Source organism: Dipodomys spectabilis, unplaced genomic scaffold (assembly GCF_019054845.1).
Source record: "Dipodomys spectabilis isolate Male_0828 unplaced genomic scaffold, ASM1905484v1 ptg000115l, whole genome shotgun sequence".
In the NCBI taxonomy this organism is placed as follows: domain Eukaryota; kingdom Metazoa; phylum Chordata; class Mammalia; order Rodentia; family Heteromyidae; genus Dipodomys; species Dipodomys spectabilis.
In genome coordinates this window covers 6,185,697-6,213,218 of record NW_024870792.1, presented here as the reverse complement: position 1 = coordinate 6,213,218, position 27,522 = coordinate 6,185,697, and the positions used below count along the sequence as shown (strand labels likewise).

General features: G+C 39.1%; 2 protein-coding genes across 2 annotated transcripts in view; one reads left to right on the top strand and one right to left on the bottom strand.

Annotated features, from left to right (window-relative positions):
• The window catches only part of Gls (glutaminase), a 79,288-nt gene extending 72,556 nt beyond the window's left edge, over window positions 1–6,732 (top strand). Inside the window, exons 15-18 of the mRNA XM_042688379.1 lie at window positions 182–243; window positions 1,298–1,374; window positions 1,485–1,548; window positions 4,053–6,732. Of these exons, the coding sequence (XP_042544313.1) occupies window positions 182–243; window positions 1,298–1,374; window positions 1,485–1,548; window positions 4,053–4,209 (360 nt within the window). The 3' untranslated portion in view covers window positions 4,210–6,732. The remainder of the gene's footprint in view (window positions 1–181; window positions 244–1,297; window positions 1,375–1,484; window positions 1,549–4,052) is intronic.
• A 3,795-nt stretch (window positions 6,733–10,527) lies between these two features.
• The window catches only part of Stat1 (signal transducer and activator of transcription 1), a 41,780-nt gene continuing 24,785 nt past the window's right edge, over window positions 10,528–27,522 (bottom strand). Inside the window, exons 15-25 of the mRNA XM_042688377.1 lie at window positions 26,878–26,919; window positions 25,631–25,714; window positions 25,017–25,115; window positions 23,843–23,978; window positions 20,983–21,032; window positions 20,210–20,304; window positions 19,352–19,497; window positions 17,243–17,428; window positions 16,041–16,116; window positions 15,048–15,150; window positions 10,528–11,355 (exon numbers count right to left, since the gene is read on the bottom strand). Of these exons, the coding sequence (XP_042544311.1) occupies window positions 11,341–11,355; window positions 15,048–15,150; window positions 16,041–16,116; window positions 17,243–17,428; window positions 19,352–19,497; window positions 20,210–20,304; window positions 20,983–21,032; window positions 23,843–23,978; window positions 25,017–25,115; window positions 25,631–25,714; window positions 26,878–26,919 (1,032 nt within the window). The 3' untranslated portion in view covers window positions 10,528–11,340. The remainder of the gene's footprint in view (window positions 11,356–15,047; window positions 15,151–16,040; window positions 16,117–17,242; window positions 17,429–19,351; window positions 19,498–20,209; window positions 20,305–20,982; window positions 21,033–23,842; window positions 23,979–25,016; window positions 25,116–25,630; window positions 25,715–26,877; window positions 26,920–27,522) is intronic.

Sequence of the window (27,522 nt, the reverse complement as noted above, 5' to 3'; positions counted from 1 at the left end):
CCTCAGACAGTTATCTTTATTATTGACTTTTCCTTCACAATCCTGTTTAAAAAAATACCACACATGTGTGCTTTGGTTGTAGGTGTGAATTTGAGATCTTTTTTGCCAGCTGAAGTGTTCAGAGTACATGGAAATCACTAAGTGACAGTTGGACTCTATGTTTCTTTTCTTTTCTTTGCAGGTCAAGTCAGTGATAAACCTTTTGTTTGCTGCATATACTGGAGATGTGTCTGCCCTTCGAAGGTATGTTAACAAGGGTGAATTGACTTGTATGTAGCTTTCTGTTCTTTATAAATTTGCTTCTGGGTGAGCAGCCATTTTATGGCTAAGAATTCCTGTCCAATTTTCCTCTAATAAAAACAATCCAAACATTAAAAAAAGACCTCTCTACTTCCAATGCCTTAGACCAGCTGCTGTCCAGTACTGTCTTTTTCTACTTCCTATAAAAGCCAAGATCACTTTTTGCCCAATTGTTAACTACCCAACTAAGCTGACTAGTTAGTGGTTTTACTGTAATCACACAATTCCCTCCCATTTTCCATTTCTACTCCTTATCTCTGGTGGACTGGAGGATTAGGGTTTTGGTATCCTACAAATCACTGTATAATACCATATACCTAATATAAGGTCTCTTGTAGAGTTGCAGCCAACCTTTAAAGTGACAAAGCTCTTCACTGTATATACCATATACCTAATATAAGGTCTCTTGTAGAGTTGCAGCCAACCTTTAAAGTGACAAAGCTCTAGGCTTAATTCTCCCATCTGTTATTTTTTGTTGTTATTGGTCATGAACTCAGTAGTTAATTGGAGATGAGTCTCATAGACTTTTTCTGCCAGTACTGTCTTGAACCATGATCCTCAGATCTCAGCCTCCTGAGTAGCTAAGCGTACGCCACCAGTGGCTCATTCTGTTTTTAAAGTCTCCATGAGTACCTGTTAACTGTAGACTAAAATGTCAGCTTAAAGAATGTTAGTACCGATTTCTTGCTTTCTTGAGACATAAATTTTGAATTAATAGGATACCATTATTTCTTAGATCAAATAATAATGTGGTTCAGCTTAATCCTGTGAGACAATGTTTTATATTCCCCAAGGTAGCAAAGCTAAGGCAGAGGTGAAGCGGCACTTACCAAGCTCATCTGTATAAGGGAGATGAACCATAGTTCTAATTACCTTTAATGAGATCAGTGAGGGATGACACCTGACAGGCCCTTAGACTGAACCGATGGAGTAAAAGTTGTAAATGTGAATTAAATGTATTAATGTATAATGAATAGCTATGCTTGTGAATTTTCAGATTTGCATTGTCAGCCATGGACATGGAACAGAGAGACTATGATTCTAGAACAGCACTCCATGTAGCTGCTGCAGAGGGTAATAGATGATAACACCTATGTTCACTCTCCTCCCCCCACAAGATTTAATTTGTTTAAAATTCCATACTAAAGTCTATTTTTTCTGTCTGTGGGTGTGTGTGGTTACAGGTCATGTGGAAGTGGTTAAGTTTTTGCTGGAAGCTTGCAAAGTAAATCCTTTCCCCAAGGACAGGTGAGTGCTTAGGTTATCTTTTGACATAATTGGAAAGTAGGTGTTTTATTACACAGGATCAATGCTCAAATGATTGAAGACATTCTTGAGTCTGTTATGTTGTCTCAAAAACAATACCTTGTCTCTGTTAGATATATCAATTTGCCTCATATCCTCTCTCTTACCTACCAGCGGTTTCCTGTTTAGAAATGTTCAGATCTGACTATCTATGAACACACTGTATGAAGAAGAGAGGATTTTTTTTTTTTTTGGTATTTGAAAAGAAAAAAAAAAAAATCTGTTCTCATGAGGCTTTTCAATATGCAGGGTGAACAAACATTTCCAAAAGCATGTAAGAATCTGTAAGAAAGCTGAAGTTAAAGAACTCTAAAATGAATATATTGGAGCTTGTTATTTCTGGAGTTGAGTGGAATCAATTTTAAATGACTTTGTGGAGGTTGAATTTTAATCAGTACTTCAGGAAAAGAGGAGATTTGGGAGCATAGGAAGAAGAGCACTTTATCTGTAGTAGGAGAAATCTATCTACTTGATGTGTTTTCTGCTTCTCTTTCTCCTGGTCTACATAGTAAACTGCTATTTATCCGGTGGCAAAGCTCTCCACCTGCTGGCTAGGGCCAGGGTAAGAATGCAACCAAAGTTCAGAGGTATATGCACAGTAAACTCTTTCCTCGTATACTTGGAGGTTATATAATGGAATAGAGTGGGTGAGCCGACAGTGAGCAATCAGAATAAAAGTTCCGAATGCAAGGGAAATAAAACACTTCATGGAGAGGTTTGATATGTATGTTAAAGAGTTTGGATTTCTTATTTGAAAAATGCAGCTGCATTAAATTTGGAGCAAGTTGATAACACTTTAGTAACTAGATTGGTTCAGCTGAGCTCTATTTCTTTAAATTCTGGTCTGGATATCGTTAGTCTAGCTTGTAAGACAAGAGAAGTCTCAATATCAGAGTCTTGAAACTGTTTTCAATTTTGTAAGTTTAGTAATACTTTTGCTACCCAATTTTATTTATATAGTTGTTACAAAGATTCATTATTTCAATTCTTTATTGGACGGATTCCAAAACCTCGAGTTATGGTGATAGTCCTCCCAGTTATCCCAATATGATGCCCATCCTAGCAATTTCTAGAGCAAGAAACCTGAGTGTTTCCGTTGGTGCTTCTAATCTCCCCCAAAACACTAATTCATGATGGAAATACTGTTTTGTATTTCTTGAATTTTCTTCCCTTCATAAGGCCTATAGGAATATAAAAATAAACTACCCATCTGACAGGTGTTAGCTGAGTAACTAACTTGGTAACTTTATGTTCATCTACTAGTACAGAATGAAAGCTAGAATCAATTGTAAAATATTACTGAATGATATTATTCTTTAAAGCTGATGTTTTTTATTAGTTCATGAAGTGTTGTTTAAAAAAAAAAAGTAATATGAAGATGGCTTTTAATCTTCCTAAAACAGTGACACAAACATATTGCTGAAAATGATTTAAGTCTACACATGATGCCACTGACTCCTAAACTGACGAAGTCCAGTATCAAAGTAAAAGGACACTTACCTGCTTTTGAAAATAAGGACCAGGCTATCAAAAATGTTTAAGAACCAGAATATTTTAAGCATCTTTTGGTTCCTATTGTCACCACATTGAAAGTTAAAAGGTTCAAAACAGAAAAGAAAACCAAGAAAGGTGGTGCAGTGGCTATAACCAGTGGAGAAAGAGAGCAGCAGCTGTGGAGAAGTTACTGAGTAGCAGAGGAAGGGTAGGGTGCCGGGCCTTTGCCAAGATTAGAGAACTCACCTGTGTTTCACTGGGCCTGTGAGTTTTATAGTGCTGGTTTTATAGTGATGTCTCCTTCTGCAAAAAGCTTAAATTATGAACCCCTGTTGGCAAATTTATACACCTTATCCTGGAATTGTCATCCACCAAACTCAACAAACAATAAAGCCCGCCAAAGCACAGTTAGTATTAAAGGGGAGTTAGTCTTCTAGTTATTTCTTCAGGTTGTGGTTGAGTTGAGCCAGCAGCTTCCCATCCTTGCTGGACATGCTGAAAATCTGACTTCCAATATGTGACTTCCAATTTCTAGACTTCGGGGATTTATTGAATTTTTTTTTTTAGTTCCTAGGAACATAAATTTTCTGCCAGAGGCTAATGTGGTACACATTGTATACTTGAATTTCTTTGAAAATTTTATTTAAAAAGAGATAGTTTGTGTTTTTCATGAAGTTAAACTTGATGACCTAGACAGGCAGTATTCTGTCAACTCGATAGTAAACAAGGTTCTTTAACAGTTCTCTTCCTCCTCAATATCCCACCTTGTCTCTGACACCACTCTTTTAACTTTAAATCCATTTATGCTATTTATTTTCACTTGTAGTATTGCTCAAATGTCTAAATTGAGCAATTTAAAACATTTAACATATATTTAAAACCTAGGATGCTAGTTGACCATCTTTGTTCATAAATTACCTAATGATCCTGTCCATACTGTGCCACTTGATTAGGTGGAACAACACCCCCATGGATGAAGCACTGCACTTTGGACACCATGATGTATTTAAAATCCTCCAGGAATACCAAGTCCAGTACACACCTCAAGGAGATTCTGACAATGGAAAGGAAAATCAAACTGTCCATAAGAATCTTGATGGATTGTTATAATGGTCTTAAATTCCAAGATGTAAATCACTTACCTATTTAATTGTGGAAAATGGTTATGAAGAACATGTGTATTTCTATCTGGTAGTGATGTATATTTTACACTTATCATTTCAGTGTTACTGGACTTTTCTTCATTGTGCACACAGGACAAATCTTATTTCTTTGGCAAAAATAGAAATAAAACAATCTCCCTCCATAATGTGAGAAATATTTACCTCGTGCATTGTATAATTTGATGTAAAAGAAATAGTTATCAATCCTAGCATATAACTGTGTGATCTTCATGACTTGTGTGTTTTATGAATTTTCAATTTATAGTGATCTGCTTGTATGCATTTGTAAATTAAGCTGTTATATAGTCTGTCCATAGGGGTTGAGACTGTCTTTAGAAGCAAACAGTGTGATTTTCAAGACTTCCAATATAGATTTAGTCTGAATGTTTGAAAAGTTATATGCACTTATGGTTGAGTGTTTAAAATGTCTCTTACCATTCTCACCTAACAGTGTAACTCTTTAAAATTATAATAGTTAACAACTGTTAATATAATAAGCCAATTCTGATTAGATTTTATCAGGGAATCTGTTTAAGATATGTTTGGTGACCAAAATGTATATGTGATATAGTTATACTTTTGAAAATTTTTCCTTTTTCTATATCCCTTTAGTCCAGCCTCTTTTCTCAGATGTTTCACTATCTGCCTCTTCCCCTTTAGCTGGGAAAATGAGTGCTGGCATACTATGCAGTTTTCATGTTTCCACTGTAAGTCAGAAAACGCCTCATATTTCTGGCATTGAAGCTAGAACTTTGCCATCTGTCTACAGAAGATAAACCAGACATGAAGTTACTAAGTATAAATTAGCCAAATTAATCAGTCTAAAGAATGAAGGTGTGTACTATTACAGTTCTGTTAGAAGTTATTTTTCAGCTTCTAGGATGAAGACAAAACTTAAAATGCTTTAAGCTACCAGTTACTAAGATGTTATGGGAACTGCTACAACCAATCTGTTTTTAAACCCATTAGAAATCTAGACCAAGTTATTTGTCCTCTTTGGGACTCCTGGATTGCTCCAGATACCTTCAAATATTCTACTCTATAGTTTTTGTGGGGTCCACAGTTCAATAATAAGAAAAGGCCATTTTATTTAAAATTGAGGCTCATCATGTTCTTGTCTTGGGGAAGTAACTCATGGTTAATTTAGAAAGAGAATTCAGAAAGGAAAGAGCAGAATTTTCTAGGAATTGCACCTAGTTTATCGTGTTATTCCTTGGAGGAGATAAAAAGGTATATTAGGATTTATGATATTAAGCACATGTGCACACACACGCATGCACAAATGGACTTCTTTGAAGCTACATTTTATGTAATGAACAAAATTCTCAACTACACAAATGCTACCACATTAAAGTGGCAATTTCCTTTTTCCCCATCAGCACAAACTGCTGCTTTCCTCTTTTATGGCACCTCACTCATGCCAGAAGCCTCTGGTACTTTGATTTTTGCTTTTAGTCTGACTGCTTCAACCATTCCCAGGCCAGCAATTCTGGTGAAACCATGGCCAGATCAAAGGCAGCACCAGGCAGCAACCAAGCTGTTCCCAAGTTCCAGATACCGTAAGAGGAGGATGGTGGGTAGGTAACTAGTCCTGTGGCTATGCCCCTCCCCCACAGACCTGTCAAGCCATGTGGGTAGGAGGTGCTTGCAAGTAAGAAGTACCATGAACCCAAAACGTGTTAGGTGGTAGACATGTTTTAATTGAAGTCAATTGAGATAACTGCTCAAACAGGAGCTTTGTGATTAAAATGAAACATTACAGTGGTTCAGTTGTGTGGCTTTTGATTCAGTGATTTGTGGCTTTTGACTCAATAACTTTGAGGCTTTTCTCTAATAACAAGAGGTTCTGACTATTATTTGGGAACAAAAAGAGTTCTCTTATTTTCTGAGATCAAATTGTTCTGTACAATCTTTGTGGTTTAGTTAAATATGCCCTTACTTACCCAGGATGTTACTTATGACTGTGAGCTTGGTCTTGAGCTGACCCTTTGCTATTGGCCGGTAATGAGTACATTTGGTGTAAATGCTTATTGACTGTGCTGTCAACTGCTATCATGGGTAAACTCCAAAGACCTTTTTGTTTTGGCATTAGGACTATATGATTTTTGTATCACCAAGAGCTTTAGAAGGTCATGTTAATTTCAGGCTGTGTCCACACTGTTGTTCTGCTGATCTTGGTTCTAATGGCCCTATTTTTGGTGATATGCTGTACCTCTGCTGCCCACACTGCCCTTGAGCTGCACAGCAGGATTTGCTATTGCTATTGTCTGTCTGGAAGGGACTGAATGACCATAAGGTCATTACACAGCTATGAATGTATTTGCTTCCAACATCTCCCAAAGTGAATCTAATCTTAAAACTATAAATTGTAAGTATTCTGAAATTGGAAAACATTTATTTTAAATAAGATTAGGTAATGTTGCTTTTAAAGCATAATAAATACATGTATCAAAACTGTGTGAAAAATGAATTTTCTTAAAATATTTTTTTTCTTTTGGCACTGGGTTGGAAACTCTCTTGGGCATAGGACCATGGTAAAAATTGGTTCCAAATCCATTTCTGATGCCTACCATGAAACAGGGAGCTGGCAATACCAGGATGAGACCGTGAGAAACTCATCCTTGAAGCTCATGAGGGTAGGTGAGCTGTTCTGCTCTAGAAGCCAGTCCTCTGCTTTGACAGTTGCACATACTTGCTGAAGTGAGCTACTGACCAAACATATCATTGAATGAAAGAAGAGATGTTTTTCATGAAGCTTTAAAATCTACTCGGAGAGCTGATCCCAGTGTTGCCACAACACGATCTTAGCTGGACCAACTGGAAAACCTCAGTTCCTAACTAACTCATCCCACGTGGGGATGGCATTTTCCTCCAGAGCCAGAAACCCTGCTCAGAGCTCATTCCTTTCAGGCTTAGGGGGTTTGGTTTTTCTAAGGATACAGAAATTGTATGCACACCATGGCCATGACATTTTCACCTATCAGAGTTCTTTATCACACACTTAGTCGCTTGGCCAAAGGAGCCACCTTGTCACTACATCTACTCTAACCCACTCTTACAGATGTCGCAGAAACTGAGAGTGGGCCATGAAACAGAACTCATAGTCCATGTCTGTTCCTACACGTTACAACACAGACCATACCCGCTATGGATGGAATAAGCATGTTAACTTACTCATGTGTATTGGTTAAGGCCTTTCCTCTGCTGATTTTTGTTTCTTGGACAATAGTGGGGTTTTGATTCAGTCTTGAGCTCAGACTTACAAGGCAGACCCCTGACCACTTGAAACACACCTCCAGCCTGCTTTTCTGCTAGTTAATGGGAGATAGTATGTCTCATGGACATCTGTGCCCAGTCTGGCTTCAAATTTCAATCTTAGATCTCAGCCTCTGCATAGCTAGATTAACAGGAATGAGTCACCACGCTTGGGTCTCTGCTGAGTTTTAAGGATGGGCATAGTTGCTTCAGTGTTAAGTCCTGCCTATAGTCAATTTTAGCTGCACATTATACATCCCCAAATAGAAGGTGACAATAAATGTATGGAAAATCTCAGCTCATTCTTGATACAGTGATGTCATTTTATTGCTGTGAAATGTTTTTTTAGAGGTTTGGACTACCTAATTTCATTAGCTAATCATCATAGTAAGGTGAATACATTTATACATCAGAGGATGAATGGTTCTAGTGCCGAGAGGCTTTCTGGGAAAGGGAATTACAAAATTAGGTTTCGGAAGGGACATGATTTACTAGATTAGAGAAGGTATGTGTATTTGGGGATGGGAAGGATTCAAAAAGGCAATTACTTAAAAATGAGGTGAGAAATGTAAAACAATTGAATGGAAAGCATTAAAGGTAGATTGAGGTTCTCACTTTCATTCTGGAGCCTGACCCTGGGTCCAAGCCTCCTATAGCCAGCCGTGCCCATTTCGGCCTCTCAAATGTGTGCTATAATGGTAAGATAATCAACCATAACAGCAAAAATATCAAGACTTCATGAGCAAGAAATAGGGAAAGGCTGCAAACACACAAACAGGTATTTAATGTATTGTAATAGAATTATGGATATTACAGAAGAATGCATGAATTTGATAATAGGTATTTCATAAAAAGCTTCTACCCTTTAGACCGCCTATGTTCTTTGTATATCCAGTGTAACTTAAGTAAGTTTATGTATGTTTGATCAATGTAGATCATTTCAAGTTCTCAGTGAGTACAGCAAGCACAGAGCTAGAATTTACTTCGTTAACATATGGAAGCTGAGTATCACTGACTCATATTATTTAAGAGCTATATAAATTTATCTTAGTAGGCTATAAAAACAATATTGATTAGCCTTCCTGCAACTAGTTTAAATGTTATTTCTCTGCAGTTGAGGATTTTTTTAAAAAAAAACAACAAGACATTTATATTATTTAGGGCTTTTGGCTATGTTTACTTGGCAAAATCTTAAGCTTTAATAAGTAAGGTGACTGCACTAGAAAATATGGTTCAGTGGCTTAACATCTTGAGATTATAAGAGCACAGATATTTTGTTTACTGATGTTTCCCAAACATTTATGGCTAATGCTGGCTCATGTCAGGTTCTTAATATATATCTGACCATTTAAAAAAAAATAAGAATTTTCTTTTGCAATACTAGGGTTGAACCCAGGAGACTCATAGTTGTTAGGCAAACCACCACTTGAGGTACCCACTGCTATTTTGTTTTCATTTATTTATTTATTTTTGCTAGTACTGGGTTTAAACTCAGCTCCTTGTGCTTGCTTGAATGGCATTCTGCTACCTGATCCATGCTTGTAGTCCTGCTTTTTTAATGATTATTTTGAAGATGGGGGGGGGGGTGTCATGGACATTAGTGCTTGGGCTAGTCTCAAACCACAATCTTCTGTGTCTTAGCCTTCTGAGTAGCTAGAATTATAGGGATGAGTTAGAGGTGTTAGAGATAGGGTCTCACTAGATTTGCTTGTGCTGGTATAGATCTCACAATCCTCCAGCCTCTGCTATGCCCTGGGATTATATAATGTGCTACCACACCCAGCTTTTAATAAATGAATAATAAAAGATATCACTCAGGCAAATGCTCTGAGTGATTTAAAAGGTAAATAAAGAATTTTTTAAATGCTATCTGGGATAGCCAGATGTGACATAGCACTATTTTTGTTCTTTAAGACTTGCCTTCAGGGCTGGGAATGTGGGAATGTGCTTAGTGGTAGAGTGCTTGCCTAGCATGCATGAAGTCCTGGGTTCGATTCCTTAGTACCACATAAACAGAAAAAGCCAGAAGTAGTACTGTGGTTCAAGTGGTAGAGTGCTAGCCTTGAGCAAAAGAAGCTCAGGGACAGTACCCAGGCCCTGAGTTAAAGCTCCAGAACTGGCACCAAAAAACAAAACAAAACAAAACAAAACCCATCTTCAAATTCTACTAAATTGACTCTACTTAATGTCACTTCAGAACAATTTTCTTTCCTTAAAAATGAAAAGTTGGTCCCAGGTGGTACATGTACTCTCTGAGGATAAACCACCATCATAGATATATGTACACATCCCTCAAGCCAGATTAGTTCATTGACAACTTATAATGGTCAATTTTATAAGAACACAAGCTGCTCTCTCAATCTGCCATAGTGATTCTGATTATAAGCAGAATAAGGGCAAAACAGCGAAATAGGAAATAGTGTTATCTTAATCAAATAGGAAAATAATGTTATTAATCTTATTTTAAAGACATATTTTAATGAGATAAATATTATACTAATTCATAATGCCAGCAACTTTATAAATCTTTATACTAAATACTAAGTAATATTAGAATTTTAATACTTAAAATTGTTTAAAGCACAGCAATTAAAGACAACGTCTTAAAAAAATGTTGTGCTTCTCAACCATTCCAATGAAAAAGCAGCCAAAATCCAGTCCAGCCAATGCTATCTTATGTAAAAATGGAGAGAGCATTTCAGTCTGTATGCAGCACTGAGTTATATGTACATACTACATTTAATGCACTACATAGACTTAAGCTGTACTTTCAGAAAATTATCATCCAAATAGAAGCAAAACCCGTATGTAAGAACATAGTTGTGGTGAAGATGAAGAGATGACGTTCAGCCATATAAAAGCCTATGTGAAAGCTCCCTGCAAACCCCAAGAGCCAGTCCCTGGAACAACTGGTTTGTATCAGTGCTAATGAGGAAGAAGAAAAAAATGCATGGCACACTCCACCAAAATTCACCCATCCAAAAAGTGTCTGGAAAAAGTACAGAAGAGATCACGGGACCATTTGCAAATATAATTTGTCAGAAATACATATTAATCAGCAAAAACATGAAGTTCTCAAGGCAGTTACACAAAACTTGGGTTTTGATCATTTGACTCTCCCATTATCTCTGGTGAATGATTCAAGTTATTTAGTTATTATTTTCTCTACTCCTTTCTCAATATTGTGAGTAATAGACTACAGACTGATAGCAATAAAACAAGTTAACCCCTTAAATTTCTATGTCTGTCTACATGTCAAATTTCAAGTTTAAGAAAATAAGGTGTTTTTCTCCTACTCAGTAGTAGGATGGCTAATGTTGACAAAATATTATGTCATCGGATATAAACTTGACTGTGAATTATGTCACATGTATAGTAATGGAAAACTTCCAATCATATTTAAAGCAGAGACAACACATAAGAATTCTCTAAAACAAATTTACCATCACTACATTAAATTGGTACCTAAATATCCATGGATCTAGCCAATGACCTACAGTTGCTAGATGTTAGCACGCTTCTCACCTTTCCCAAAGGAATCTCATTCTAGTCTTGATGCTTTCAGTGTATCTGGATATTTTCCATTTGCAAATTCCACTCTGCATAGAGTGCTTTTCTTTCCATTGAACCTTCAAGAAGATAATGAAGCCCTTCAAAGTAACATGTTTCAGAATTAGGGAAATATCCACTTGCTATCAACAGTTTGTAGCAAAACTCTTGTTCTTTCATTTCCCTAGAAACACAGCATATGAAGGAACAGAGTAGCAGGAGAAATCACACATTGGAAGAAAGTGTCTCCAGAGAAGATGATAGGAATTCACGTTTACACTGTGGTCATCTGCAAAAAGACAAAATGTAGTTAAGATCATTATATGGATCCTGTGACATGCAAATGCATACATTTAACATTACTGTCCGTTCTACAATGGAGTAGCAGAAAGATGCTTCCAACAGCAAATAACCAGCATGAAATTAAAGTCTTCAGCATGTCCTATCCATTTTCCTGGACTAATCAAGACCTTTTATGTCACTTAAGCTGATGGATTATACTTTCCAGCCTGCTGACTCAATTTTGTGAATTCGTCCAGACAGACTATATAAAGCTTTCTGCTGTTAAGCAAGTCTAGTGACAGAGCAATGTGGCAAATCTGCCCATGCAAAACAAGTGTGGAAACGCTGAACTATATGCCGGAGGGAGAGGGATGAGAGGGAAATGAAATGATGAATTTCCCGTTAAGGTCATTCAGTAGGTAAAATAAATGAAACCTGGGTTACAGATACAGGCAAAAAGAGGAGAATTATTATGAGAACTCCTTTACCTCCTGCACTAGTGCCTACTGCCCTGGAACAGAGGAACTTGCCGACAGTAAAATGTTTATCCAAGAATCCTAGCTTGCCCTTGAATTCCTAATTTTCTGCTCGTTCTGTTAGACCAGACAATCACTGTCAGTAATGATCCTGTCCTCTGCAATGTCTGAAGACATTTCTCATCATCAAGACTGGGTGTATCTACTGGCTTCTACCTACTAAACATCTTTTGGGCAAAAAATAGTGCATAACAAGTTATCTAGCCACAAATGCCAAGGTACTAGGATTGAGACACATGACACTGAACTGTAAAAGCCTCTTAAGATTTTCCAAATCCCAAGCACTCAATGGTAAGTGCTATACAGTATGGTTGTAGGAAAATTCTTTGGCACTGAAAAGCACATTAAAGGGCTTGCCTCCATATTGCAGCCTGGGTGACAGTGCAAATTTATAGTTAAGCTGGTCTACTTAGAGGTGGGGAAAGAGAAGGAGAAAGAAGCAGAAGGACAGGAACCCTGATTCAAATCCTGTTACTGTGTGACCGTGGCATGTCACTTACCTGTTCTAAATATGAAGATCCTTGAATATGTAGAAATTGGACAACACTAGCATATGGATTTGTTGAAAGGACTGAATTAGAAGGTATATGTAAAATGTTCGGCATAGCAGAAAAAAATAGTGACAATAAATGTTCTTAGTTTGAGCTGTGGACAAAGGCTTCTAAGAGAGTAGTCTGGTTCTGTTAGAAGTCCATGGAGAAAGTTATTATACAGAAAATCCAGACTAAATTAATGCCTAAGTCATGTTGCAGCAAATACTGATGCTCTGACTCACTTTAGACAATTTCCTCAGGAGCGTCTTACTCCTGAGGCTGCACCAGGCATCAGTCCCTGGGGTCACAGTACTCTAGAACTGCAACCGCAGACTTGGTAGAAATCGTTCAGCCCTGAGAGCTGCATCCATTTCAGGACACATGCCCTAATTCTAAAAGCAGGTGCTAAATGGAAGTCACAGCTAAGACTGAGGATTGACACTAGTCTGATTTTTACTCAATCTAATAATGTTGTGCCTCTAGGATAGTGTCCTTTTAGCTCTGTAGGTCTTTCATGGCTTTACCTGGAAACTTTGGTTGGCTGTGTGACCGACTTATTTTGTTCTACAAATAAAATGAACAAAATCATAGAGAATGGAATGGAATGGCTACAGGGGCATCCAAAGACCACAAACCCATTTCCTGACATTTAATTGCAGTATTTAAATTGCTCTCACACTGACTCAAAGAAGCTATCCTGCTTGCACAGATGGAGGAAACTAATCCATCTTATGTTCCCAAGGTCATAGGAACAACAGCAATGACAGAGTTGGACCTCTGCCTGCCAAATCCACCCACAGGCCTCTCACCCAAGGCTACGCTGCCTTCATCTTAAAAAGCGCAATAAAGCACTCGATCTCTGTACAAACAGGCTCTTTAGGGTGTATGTTTTGAATGAAGCCAAGCCTAGATATTTGTGGGACATATTCCAGAATGGAGAATAAGAGGCAGCCAGTTCAAGTGTATTCAAACACTTTTTTTTTGCCATTTATTGACTATTACATCCTAGTTTATACCTAACTCAAAGGATTTCCATGAAGAAGTGCCTGTGCCTGGCATATGGGACATATTTAATAAGTGCCACCTATCAACTCATCAATGGTAGTGGTGAGGATAGCGATATAACTTATGGACAAGAGAGGTAAAAGAGCCATCTACAGTCCTTGTTTGTTTCATTAATTTTCTGAATCAGACTTCCCATTCTTGTGTAAGGCTTATATGCACTTTTTTTTTGGCTTCTATTGGGGCTTGAATTCAGAACCATTCAGTTACTTGACTTGTGTTCACCCACAACAGGGACTCTACCAGTTGATCCACGCCTTCAGTGGGCTTTTTATTAGTTCACTAAAGATAAGACTTGTCTCACCAACTTTTCTGCCTGGGTTAGCTTCAAAGCTTGATCCTCTAGGTCTCAGCCTCCTGAGTAACAAGGATTAGCATGAGCCACTAGCACCTGGCAGTTCCTTGTCACTTTCTTTTTTCTTAGTAGTATTGGAGTTTGGACTCAGTGTCATGCACGTGGTAGGCAGGTACTCTACCACTTGAACCGTGCCTCCTGCCTGACAGGCATTTTTATAGCAGTGTCTGGATACTATATTATACAGATAAAGGTTCACTGCACCAATGGAATAGGGATCGTAGTTAATTTTTAATGACTTTTAGCCTGTGTTTCAGGCTAAAGAAAAAAAGTTCACATAAGAATCCTGAGTCCAAGCAGGTATTACTGAGGCCACATAAATCCATTCCCCAGGTGCATGGATACCCAGAGATACCCTGTACCCCATCTCTCTCCCTTGGCTCTCCCCCATCTCCTCCCATTATTGAACACACATTTTTGTTAGGAACCAGGTATAAAGTCATGACTCAGGGTTTTTTTTAAAGCATTACAGAAAAGGCCCTTTAAAAATGAACTGGAATAACTCCATGTGGAAAGAGGCTTAAAAATTAAACAGCATCAGCAAAAACGTAGCCAACCCCCCAAAAAAAATCTTTCAGAGGAAGGATTCCAGGCTGAAAGGCAAACAATACTATTTGATATACTGGAAAAATATTCTCTTAAAAGAAGATTCTCTCCTTTGATTAACAATCACTCTCACTGAACCATTTGTTCTAGCGAGCCTTCGCAACTTCAGGAGCTAGTAATGAAAAGTAGTCTCAAGTATAAAGCAAGTGAAGTGGTTTCATTGCTGCTAAGAATATAGAGCTAAAATTTAGAATAATAGTCACTGTCAAGCACTAGGGCCTAAAACCAACACGCCTAAGGCTAATACCCTGTTATCGGCCCCAGGAATGACTAACACAATTTCCTACCAGAAAATTCTTAGCTCTTTAATATGTGAAATTTCAACAGGGACAGAAATTCTAATTTGAAAGGGTTTAAAAAAGGAGACACAAGTTTGAAATGCCATCTAATATTGTCTGGAGGGTGCTGAATGCCAAGAATAAAAATCTGATAATGTTTGTTGAAACTGTAGTAGCCTCCAACCTGTTAAGGCTCATCCAGAAAATACCCTCTGCTTGACTTTGCAGAGATTTCTTCTCACAAGCAGGATCTGCCACAACACCTGCCTGCCACAGAGGGCGCACAGTCTAGGAGTAGAGGGCAGCAACACCTGGCCCCCAGCACTTACCATACTGTCAAATTCTACAGGGCCCATAATCCGCGCTACTTCATCAAACTCCTCTGGGGACATGGGGAGCAAGTTATCTGTGGTCTGTAGTCTAGAAGGATGGCTGAAACAGGAAAAAGGGAGACGAATGTTAGTACTTAAGTGATTCAGGCAGCAGTGTAAATTCAGACATTTTTATCTTTTGTCTGTGATTTGCATGATCTTTTAATTTTTATTCCAGAAAAGTACCTACTATATAAGACACAGCTGAAAAAGTAGAGATTGTGGGAGGTTTATGCCCCTGGCCTGGCCCCTTGGGATGTACTATACTTAGATGTGAGTGAGCAATAGCCAGCCTAGACCCTGTGCCATGTTGCCTGATGAAACCTGAGTGTGAGCACATGTAGTGTTACCCTGCATGACAGGACCTTGTGGCTTACCCTGTACAGAAAAAGCACCAGAGAAATATCTGGGAAGTCCCTCATCCCTACCTTGAAGTTTGCATGCAGATAAAGCTGCTCCACAGAGTGTTTTTACATGAAGGCTACATCCATTCACCCCAAGACAGTGCTGCAGGCCAAATAACTGACAATGACTTTCCAAAACTTTTTCTACCTTTTATGAAATGAAACAACAAAATAAAAGCAAGTGGAGGAAAAAAATGTATCTCAGTCATGACTTTGGCCTTGTCTAGATTGAAAAGAACTTACTTTTCCACTCATCAATTTTTGTCCATTTTATTTATACTTTTTTGAAGTATCAGTTTGAGGAGCAATTGTATCTCTTACACACAACTTCATATTTTTTGTCTTGTTTGTTTCTTTAAGGCAAGTAAAATGCTGGTAAGCAGTGATACCCAACCTCTAGATAAGAGCTTTTCAACAAGTCCAACTGAGCTGGTTATAGCAATTACAATGGAAAAGCAAAATGCAAGCAAAGTACAATCAACAGGCCCCAGCCAGAAGCAAGACTGGCTAAAGGTTCCGAACATGCCTCTCTTCTGTGTTCACTTACACTTCAGACACAGAAATCAACTCAGTCTTGATGTAGCCAGTTCTTTTAGGACCATCCAGTTCCATTGGTTCTGGAGCTACAAGCAAGCACATGTGTATATTTTGCCTTAGCAAAAATCACCCAAGAACAGAACAAGCACATTTTGGGTTGAGGGTCAAAATTCTTTTGTTTTACTAGACAACTTAAAAGAGTTCTGCATCTTTAAGGGGTCATGATCTCCTTTTTCAAGTCACTTAAAATTCTGGTGGGAATACAGAAGCAACTAGCAGAAAAAAGGATCTAGGATCTAACCATTAACTGGGTCCATTTGGATGAACCCTCTTACTGATGGACCTGTGTCCTAAATTTTAACACAAGCAGGCTGGCATGAATTGGTTAACTGTAATTATTACCCTTCACCCTTTTCATGTGGGAAAAGTGATACTGTGACAGACTCACAGTACCAGAGTGGGCTTTTTCCCAATAGCTCTAAAATAGGAAGCTGGGCAAATGACTTACTAGCTAAATCAAGCCAAATAATCCATTTTATTCCAACTGCACTGAGTGTAGACTGTGGTTTCTTTTAGTTTTTTCATTTGACAGTACTGAAATTTAAACTCAGGACCTTGTGCAAGTACTTGAGCCATGCCCAAAGCTCTTTTTAAAAAATGTTTTATTTTTAAAATATAATTTTATTGTTAAGGTGTTTTCCAGTGAGGTTACCATTTAATGAATCAGGTAAAGAGTACAATGTCACTTGGACAACATCACTCTTTCCTTCACTTTCCCCCAACAAAACCATTTTTACTTTAGTTAGGGCCTTTTATTCATGTCTTGACTCACCTGGACAAAGTCCTCTTTTGTATACTTCCTGGGTGGCTGGGATGATAGGTGTGTGCCCCTATGCTTGACTTTTTTGTGTTTGAGATGGAGTCTCCTGAACATTCAGGCTAGCCTAGAACTGACAGCCTAGTATTATCACCTAGAACTAACAATTTACTACTGCAGGTATGGTCCACCATGCCACTTATGCTATAATTTGAAAGCCTACTGTTTCCAGCTCAGAACAGAGTGGTGGGTTAGTGTCAGCACTGTGGGCGTTTGTGCTGGCACCTTCCACCTATGGGATGTCAAGGACACATCTGAGAACAAACGCTCTACTACCAGGAAGGGCTGCGCTGTGCTCTTTCTCTTCAGGCAGTGGCTTCTTGCCACCCACTTACCTTCCTTTGGCCTTGAGTAATATTTTCCAAAGGCATGGTCTTTGTCAATATTTGGATACAGATACTTCAGGGGATTCTCTGGAATATTCTCAGCAGCCATAACTTTGTAATTGCGAATAATATCAGGGAAAGTAACAGCAGAAAGTTCTTTTTTGGTGTAGGGTTCAACTGCATGAAATTCAGGTTCTAAAAAAAAAAACAAAAAAACCTTTGTGAGGCCCAAAGAATATCCCCAAACAACAGAGAAAAAGCAAAGCTCTGCAGACTTCACAGATTTGAGTGTGCCTGGAGTTATCATACATTTAGTGGACTACAATCTTTACATCTGAATGTTTTAATCATGCATTAAGAAGAGGAAAAGCAAAGTCAATCCTCACACATCATTAACAATTATTTGTTTATTCATAAACCTGGCCAAAACATTTTTAAAAGCCTACATCTTCAATAAAACATTGCCCATAGGCAGTTAAATAATTATCAATGGGGTCATCTTAGCTCATGCTGAGATCAGGGATAGGGTTCTATGGCTTGTGGCTGAATAAAGCCAGTGATATTATTTGGTACATGTTAGAACAAGAATGGAAGCTTCTCATTGGCTGCCTATACTGATAATTCTCTATTGTCCTCAAATAATGTTATAAATATCCAACTGGCCCTTAGCAGAAAAAAAGGTTCCCCACCCTCACAATAGGATTAAGCTACTGAAAGGTTTATTTCTTTTCATACCGAAAAACATCTTTTAATTAAAATATATAATGATTATATGTAGAAGACAATTTTTTGGGGGGGGTCTGGTCATGGGACCTGAACTCTGAGCCTAGGCGCTGTCCCTCAGCTCTTCAGCTCAAGGCTAGCGCTCTACCACTTGAGCCACAGGACCACTTCCGGCTTTTTTGTTCTTTTTGCTTATGTGGTGCTGAGGAATCGAACCCAGGGCCTCAGGCATTCAAGTAAGTGCTCTACCACTGAGCCACCTTCCCAGCCCTAGAAGACAATTTTTGAAACACAAAAAGATCCTATGCTACCTTTCCTCTTTAATAAACCAGAATTCAATCACTTCTGTTATTTTCAGACCTATTTCAGGACCTTCTTTGTAATTTATCCAGAAAGCTGCCTCTGGATGTGCAGGTCCCAGAAGCTGAGACTCAGTGGTCTGGGCTTTCCTAGAACTTCTGACTCTATGGTATCCTAAATCTTGGTAGTTACAGCTGCCCTTTGTAACTTAGCCTTAAACTTTGCTGGGTGCCAAGCATTTTCTTTCTCACGGATTGGTTTGCTAACTCCACCTCTCAGTTTATTCAGGAAATAAGTTACCAGGGAAAAGAGAAAATGAGCAGGTTCCCAACAGGAGCCTACAACAGGCTGCGATCCCAGCCCTCCAGCTTTTTCAGAAGAACAATTGAATAGAACAATAAAGGTATTCCATTGTTTCAAAACCTATCCACTGAAAACATAAAAGCCACTGGGATAAATCCACCGTTCCCTCAGTCTCTAAGCAAACTGTAAGCAACCATGGAAATAATCAATTTGGCACTGCCATTTCTTCATCATTTCTGTTCACCTATTTCCAGAAACCTGCTTTATAACACCATTTTTAGTGTCTTTGGGCTACAGATTCATTTGGCTAAATAAAATGCCAATATAGAACAGAAATAAATGTGTAGCTGCTGTGCTTAAAGACAGCTCCTTCCAGCAGTCCCTTCATCCTGTTCATCCTAACAGGAGTGTAAGAACTGGTCCAACCCAGTTTACTCTGCACTGAGGGACTCTGGAATTTTGTGCTGTGGGAAATGTGATCTGTTCCAAGAAGTGGTTACAGATTATACTGACTCACATCCTTGATCTGCAGATAACAAATGTGACAAAAAGGACTTGACCTTTTCTTTTAATAACTATTGTTTCCACAGGAAAGTGATTCCTAGGAAGGGAATCACTGATATTCATAGGGGTTTAGTGAACCTCATCTAGGAGTGGGGTTCACTTGAGCTAAGCATGGGATCAGCAATTTCATGTCCAAATCTCTTTACCCACATGGGCTACCTGCAGTGATGGAGAAAGGTTTCAGACAAGGGCTGTGCCCAGCCAGGTGCTCCAGCACTCTTTACTCACCGCCTCCATTCTGGGACCGCTCCACCCATGTGAATGTGATGGCCCCTTCCCGGGAGCTCTCGCTGAACCTCAGCAGGAACGTCCCTGGCTGCTGGTCTTTGAGCAGAGCACGTTCTTGTTCCTTGCTGATAAAGCCCACAATGCAACTGGGTATCAAGAATGACAGAGGCACTCTGTAGCTCAATCATGACTTGAATTCTCATGTCAACTTACAAACCAAGAAAATGACTACAAATTAACAAGAAAATATATGATAAAACGAGCTATACTATTCTTCAAGTAAAGTTAATTCACACTTCAGGAAGCATTCCTTTATACATGTGCATCCACAAGTAGAAAGGAAAACCAACATGAACATCAGTGGGCTGTCACAGGGGCTTGGGAATTAATGGATCTTTTATCAACACCTGATCTAAAAGCCCATGAAAATGTCTGCATTTAGGCATCTCTTATATGGAGCAGAAGATTCATACAATATGCTTTCAGATTTATGCGATATATTTGATCAGTTTAGGACTTCTGTTGAATATCCTGGCAAGGAGTCATAGACACAACTTACTATGTTTCTAAGGGGCAATCAAATAAGTAGGTACTGAAGGTATTTTTTATTGAATGAGTAGATGCTTGAAGGGCACTTAAAAGGTTTTAAATTTAGTTTTACAATATATATATATATATATATATATATATATATATATATATATATATATATATTCTGAAGCCTTGATAGCACATAAGTGTGTGTCTCTGTGAGATGTGTACAAATATGTCCAATGTTGAAGCCAAGTCAGGCTCTGTCCAGCCTTGCAACATCATTCTGTTCTAACAAAACTTAAAAACTGTATCAGTGGTCCTTACCCATCATTCCAGAGAGAGAGCAGGTGTTTCTTAATGAGTTCTAAGATGTTTTCAATCCAAAGCCAAAAGGAAAAATTTTTATCATTAATATTTTCCTGAAAGTACACAAAAGTATGTATTAGGAACAAAGAAATCTTAAACTTACTACCTTCTCCCACCATGGTATTTGAACTTGCATATGCACCACCTCAGGCACAGAGCAGCAGTAATCCCTTGTGGAGAAATGCCTGGGTCCCTAGCCTCCTAATTGCATTCAGACCTGGAGCTCTCCATTTCTCTCTTCAAACAGTAGCAAACCAGCAGGGGTTGACTTCCAGGGTGACTCAGGAAAACAAAAGCTGCCCTTCCATTAGTAAAGCCCAGCAGATTGAGCTGGTAAGCACTGGCTGGTGACCTAGCACAGGGTCCAACTGTTCTCTCCTGCTAGTTTTCTGTTTGAGCACACTCCAAACAACTCATCTGTCTTGCAGGCCAAGCACATATTTCACATGACCGAAGCCAAAACCCTGCTGGGCAAAGGCTGGTGTGAGGGAACTGAAGATTCATTTCGGATATGAAAGAATGTTATCACTCAAGCAGGTGCTTCCTGTCAGCGTTTGTGTGGAGACCAACCTCCTGCACTAAAGGAAAATAAACAGCTTGCCCTCAGAGCTCCACGGAGGGGAGATAAACGTGCCAAAATAAGCAATTTACCACCACGGCATCTACACCAAGGAGAGAGCTTCAACAGAGTGAAAAGAACTCGGACGACAGTAAACCCAGGAAGTACCCACCTTACAAAATCTTGTCCATGGAATAAGACCATCAGGGCTAGCATTAGGACCTAAACAAACAAAAGGAAGCTTTTTTAAGCACACAGATTTTGATTCTGATGCTCTGGCTAGACTGAGAAGTCTTACAATTACTCGTAAAGAAAATACCCCACAAAGGTAGACTGATACACATGGCTGATATTCTCAAGTACACTGATGCCAAACTAACTGAGCAATGATCCTAGAATAAAACATAAAGCAGTCTAAAACTTGAATTTGATTTTATTATTTCTTCTTTTTCCACATTACTCGGGGTTGAACTCAGGGCCTTAAGTTTGGGAGCCAGCCACTCTACCACTTTGTGCCATATTCCTAGCCTTTTTTGCTTTTAGTTATTTTTTGAGAAAAGATCTCATGCTTATGGCCAGACTGTGATCTCCCCATTGATCCTATTCACACGGTGAGGATGACAAGCACATGCTACCATGCACAGTTTATTGGTTGAGATAGGTTTTCACTATCATTTTGCCTATGTTAGCTTCAAACTGAGGTCTCCCCAAATCTTTGCCTCTGGAATAGCTGGGATTACAGACAAGAACCACAATACATGCCTTTATCTATCTATCTATCTGTCTGTCTGCCTGTCTGTCTATCATCTACTTACCTACCCAACTCCTTATCTGTTTAGACAAGGTCTCATTGCATAGCTCAGGATGATCTCAAACTTGTCATCCTCCCAAGTTCTAGCACTACAAGTGAACCTCCAAACTCGGCAGTTAGTTTGAATTCAATGGCTTGAAGGAATGGATGGGAACCATGACTATAACTTTAAGGGAAACATCCCAAAGCCTCGCCACCAGCTCCCTTCCTCTCAGCTCCCTTAACCACCCCGTAAGATAGGACAAATCTCCTAACGTTTCACCATATCATCTTGACTTCCAAACTGACTTTGTCTTTGGCACTGAGCCGAGGCCTCTCTGTGAGTCTCTGTGGAAAAGCTCCACCAAGTCTCTCCCTATCCTTTCCCACTGCTTCATGCAACTGACTCGGTGGATTTCCCACTGCTAAAGACCCTACAGAAAGTTTTTGGAAATTTAAACTAAGATCATCTTAGTGCTTATCCCTTGGTGATTAATGTAACTGATACTTGTCTTCACAAGCTTATTACAGATTCCCTCAGCTTTTTACACAAAAGGACATGGGCTCAGGGAAACTGATGCAAATCATAAGCCAGGTGAGAGAATTAGAGAAAGCTTAGAGTTTAGAATATGCAAGTCCACCTATTTTTGAAGGAATCACAAAGAAGTCAAGGCAGAGAGAAAAAGAAGGAAAAAATACCACCAACAATAACAACAGCAACAACAAAACACACAGTCTTAACTTCTATCACATACGAAAATGGAATGAGACCTTAAAATCTTTGTTAAGTGGCACGGCTGAGAGAGGCACTGCTGAGGGTCATCTGGCTAGGAAGGATGCATGCGCGTTTACAGCACATGCAATGCTGCCATGCAAAAGTAAGTCTGGATACGATTTCTCCATGAAATTTTAAAGGTATTTCTAAGGGCTGGTTTTTTGTTTTGTTTTGTTTTTGTTTTTTTGTTTTTTGTTTTTGTTTTGTCAGTCATAGGGCTTAAACTCTGGGCCTGGGCACTGTCCCTCAGCTTTTTAGCTCAAGGTGAGCACTCTACCACTTGAGCCATAAGTGCCACATCCAGTTTTCTGGTGGTTAACTGGAGATAAGAGTCTCATGGACTTTCCTACCCCTGCTGTCTTTGAATCGAAATCCTCAGACCTTAGCCTCTGCAGTAGCTAGTATTACAGGCGTGAGCCACCAGCACTTGGCTCTAAAAATTTTTTCACTTCCATTCATTGAAAGATCCAACGCTAGGGCTAATGAATCTTTCTGATTAGTGTGGAAGACTAATAATCCCACTGACGGAATTATCTTCCACTGTCTAGAATCTGCCTCATCAGAAAGAACTGCTGGTCTGAAGTTTGCCCCCTTGTGGGGGTGATGGCAATCTCTTTCCACTTGGGCCCACTAGGTACAAGAACATTGGGTTTATAAACCTAAGATCTTATTCTTACCCTATCAGGTACTATTCCTTTTTAAAAAACACTTCAAGTATTAAAAAAAAAAACCTAACCACTCTGTATTTTTTTATCAAGAACTTATTTCTGTCACAAATAACATACAGTACATAATCCAATAAAATTTTCCTTAGGATTACTTTTCAGAAATGTTATAAAGCTCTTTATTTTACTAGGTCTATATTTCTTTCTAAGGTAAGGTATAACTTGCCCTTTAGATACAATAAAATACCAACACTTTCTTTTTGGGGGGTGTTGGTCCTAGAGCTTGAACTCAGGGCCCGAGTGTTATTCCTGAGCTTGTTTTGTTCAAGGGTAGTGTTCTACCACTAGCTCTACAATTATAGTATGAGCCATTGACACCTGGCTTAAAATCAACACATTTTAACACTCTCCTACCTTTAATGAAAAAGTGAATAGAGGGAACCAAAAGAGCAAGTAGGAGCCAGCACTGCTGACTCACACCTGTAAACCTAGCTACTAAGGAGACTAAGATCTGAGGATCACAGTTTGAAGCCAGTCCAAGAAGAAAAGTCCCTGTGAGACTCTTATTTCCAATTAACCACTCAAAAACCAGATGTGGCACTGTGGCTCAAGTGGTAGAGTGCTAGTCTTGAACACAAAGAGGCTCAGGAACAGTGCCCAGGCCCTGAGTTCAAGCCCCACAACTGAGGCGGGGGAGGGGGGGGTAGGTAGGGGTGGGGAAGGAAAGAAAGAGAGAGATAGCAAGTAGAAATATTTGAATATATTTCAATTTTTATATATACAAAGAGTTAATGTGCCATACCAAGAAGCTTCTCCCCTAACATGTTCAGCTGATCTGCATTGAGACCTCTTTTGGTGACAGATGAAAATTGCCAACTCAGCACCTCTGAAACTTGAGACCATCGTGCACAGGGGGGATTCAGGAAGAAGGACAGATTCTAGGAAGAAAACACCCAAAAAGCTGAGGGTTACAGAAGTGCCACCAGTCACAAGCAAGGTACCGCATATGGGGCCCCCTCCCAAGTTCAGTTCTACTTTCTATCATATGGAAACTTAAATTTAAAAGGTCACGGAAGGAAAATTCTCAAAGTTAGCTGACTCACATTTGTGAATTTGTTTACTCATGGTAAAGTTTACTTGTAAATATAAAATCAATACTCAAAAGTATTTTTCTGGTCATTTGAAGTCATGCCTACATAGATAATAGCACTTAAAACGCTTAGGTTCCCAAGTGAAGTGGCCCAAACAGACACTCTAGCCTTCCCTTCAGATCTTCTTATATTGTAAACAAGCACCATCTGTGTACTCGTTTAGTGCCACAATTTTCTCACGTTTGTAATTTTGTAATTTTTGTTGGTGATTCGGTTAGTACCCATGTACCGTGCTGTCTGATAACCACACAAGAAAGATAAGATGAGCCTTATGGAGAAAACATGTGCATCAGATAAGCTTCGTTCAAGTGTGAGTTACAGTACTAAGGTCAGTGTTCTTGAATCTCACATATTAGATAAGGTGCCTTAAAACACATTAGTTTAGTATTGATGAGCTGACAAAAAAATGTTGTGATCACATACAGGTTCACAGGAAACTATTTTACCTAGGAACAGTGATTATTTGCTTATTATGTGTTCCTAATGACTTTAAAGAATATAAATACTTCAAATAATAAAAATTACTGTGATCACAGAAGTATTGTATACTGTTAGTGTTAATTATATATATATAAACTTTTTTTTTAAGTTACAATAAATGATACATACTCAGCTGATTTCGTTTACATAGAAGGAAATTCATTGTTTTCATTTCTAACATATGCACTTGCATTACTTTCCTGGAATTACTCAAGCTCCGTAGCAATGCCATTGGTTTGCCCATACTCCTCAATATTTGGCTATGAGAGGCTGTTTTAGAGAAGCAGTAGCTAAGATGCAGGATTTTGGTTGATCCCTGGTAAAAACCAAATTTGTTTTCCATACCCTGGGTTCTGCCATCAGCATGTTGTACCACAGGATAGAGGCCCAACCACTGGGGAGCTGGCTGACATTGGAGATCACCACAACAGGCAGGGAAGTTGTCTAAAAAAGTTGACAAAGACCTTGAAATCTTTTGCATCACAAACCTATCACATTCAGACAAATGTTTGTTCTCAAAAGTAAGCAAAGGAGTATTTGTAATTTTGTATACATCTTATGCTTAAAAAGTAATAATGTAAAGCTATATGCTTTTGTTCATGTTTATCTGTGATCAGTTTTTCAGTTAAGAAATAATTCCTGATGCTTAACTTAACATAAGGTAACTCAACTGTAATACTTAGCTCACAGAATTTGATTAACTGAATTTCTAGCTTCTTAGATCATTAATGTCAAGAGAGTATTAGCTTAAAAATTACCAATTTGATATGTATCTCTAATTAATATATATTGTTATTATAAAGGTGACGTACAGAAGGGTTACAATTAGGTAAGTCAGGTAATGAGTACATTTCTTTTCTTTTTGAATAGTGTCACTCTTTCCCTTGCTACAACTCTAAAACTTGAAAAGTAAAAAGTATCTCTAGTAGTTTTCTACCATAGGACACTAGAAACCTTACCTCAAGGTCAATAACCAAGCCTGGCTGGCACAACTGGGTCTCAAAACTAAGGGAGTGAAGCTCTTCAGTAACAACAAGAGGACCCTTAGAAGAGAAGAGAAAAAAAGAAAGAATATGACAATCCATTCACAGATTGCGCAACTCTCAAAAGCCAACTGGGTGGTGCCTAGACCTAATCAGCTATAATTCAGAAGGCTATGATAGTAAATCATCTACCCTAGATTTAATTATTCCCAGCTTCTCCATATTCTCTCAAAGTAAGATGTCTCAAATTATGCTAAAGGTTATTGATTCAGAGATTTTTTAAAAAGTAGGGAAATAGTAATTTTCTAATGGGTTTATTTGCAAGCTAAGGAAGGCTTTCTAGCCTCCAGCTATCTATCTACTTATGAGGGCTGTGGACTGCAGCACCCAGATCTTCGTGGGGAAGAAAGGGAGGCAGAGGGAAAAATGCATAGGAGTTTCAGGTGTGATTGTCTCCTGGCAGGGCTAATTCTCATACTCTGGAGGTCAGAAAGGGCTCAGTTGGGGAGAAATGAGAGATTTTTCTAAGTGTCTTTAGAAACATTACTTCCTAAAAGTCCACATTAACTTAGAAATAAAGAGGTGCAGCTTCCAGGCCCAGGTTACAAAGGCAGTTACATGCAAACTACCTCGGAAAGGTAAGTGAACTGTATAGGTCAGTGCTTGTCTCATTCATGGTTCTAGTGACCCCCACTGTTCATGTTGTAGAATGACAACATGCTGTGTGCGTGCAAAGGACAGAAACATCCCAAACCAAAACAATTTGACATCATGACCTTTGTCCACAGTTCATTTCAGGATGCACCACAACCCTAGCTCCTTAAGCATCACTTTGTGAAAAAACAAAGGGAGTACAGTGGCTGAGAACTTCATTCAGTCTTCAGTATCAGTCAGTATCAGTATCTTTCTTCAGTATCAGCTGCCTCGTATGCCAGCTGCTAGTAATTCTCGGTGTACTCTAGCTAGATTCTACAACCTTCCTCAGACTCAATTTCCTCACCCAGAACGTAAAAAAAAAAATACAAAAGTCCATCGTGCTCCTTTCATTGGACTGAGCAAACAATCAAGGAAGGCAGAGCGTCTTTACTGTTGTCATGGGCCCAATGTCCATCCACACTGAGTTTGAACCCCTCTGTGAGGCAACCTCGCCCCCCAGGACCTGACCCCTCCCTGGACACAGACATGCCCAGTTAGGGCCTCACTCACAAACCAGAGACACTCACCTCATTTGTTCTGTTGCCAGCATTTTTTTGCTCTTTCAGTTGCTGTAAAACAAGAAACCATTTTAGTAAATTGCACGTTAATCCCCGAAGTCAAAACTAGGAAGGAAGAACAATGCAACACTATCTTCAGAATGGCAAATGAGTGGCAAACTGGCCCTTGTCTGGGTCCATGAGTCAGCAGCCTGACTCAGTGTGGACAGCCCAGGGTATAGAGGCAGAGGGGTTGGGGGAAGGGGTATTCTGTTCCTTCCTTCCCTGCAATGATCCCAGAACCACCTTCACTAGTTCTTTTGTGCCCCCAGGTTCAGAGGCAACTTCTCCTCCTCCTTACCTCAACAGTCTTCCAATCTTGGCCCTATGACTGCAGACTTAGTCTGCCCTCACATGGCCTTCAAGGAGCAATGTGGGGCCAGAAGGCACCCCCCAGACACCTTCAGACTCTCAAGTTGTTGCAAGGGTCTCACACTGTGTCATTCCCTAGCTATGAGGTCTGTGAGTTCACAAGATGGGTGCCAGTGATAAAGGTGCTTCCTCAACCTTCCCTTAACTCAGCACCTACACAGGGTGCCACAGCCTCTCTTCTTACAATGCCTACTGGGCCCTCCTTCACTAGAGACAGTGAGAGGACAGGAGAAGGAGTACTTA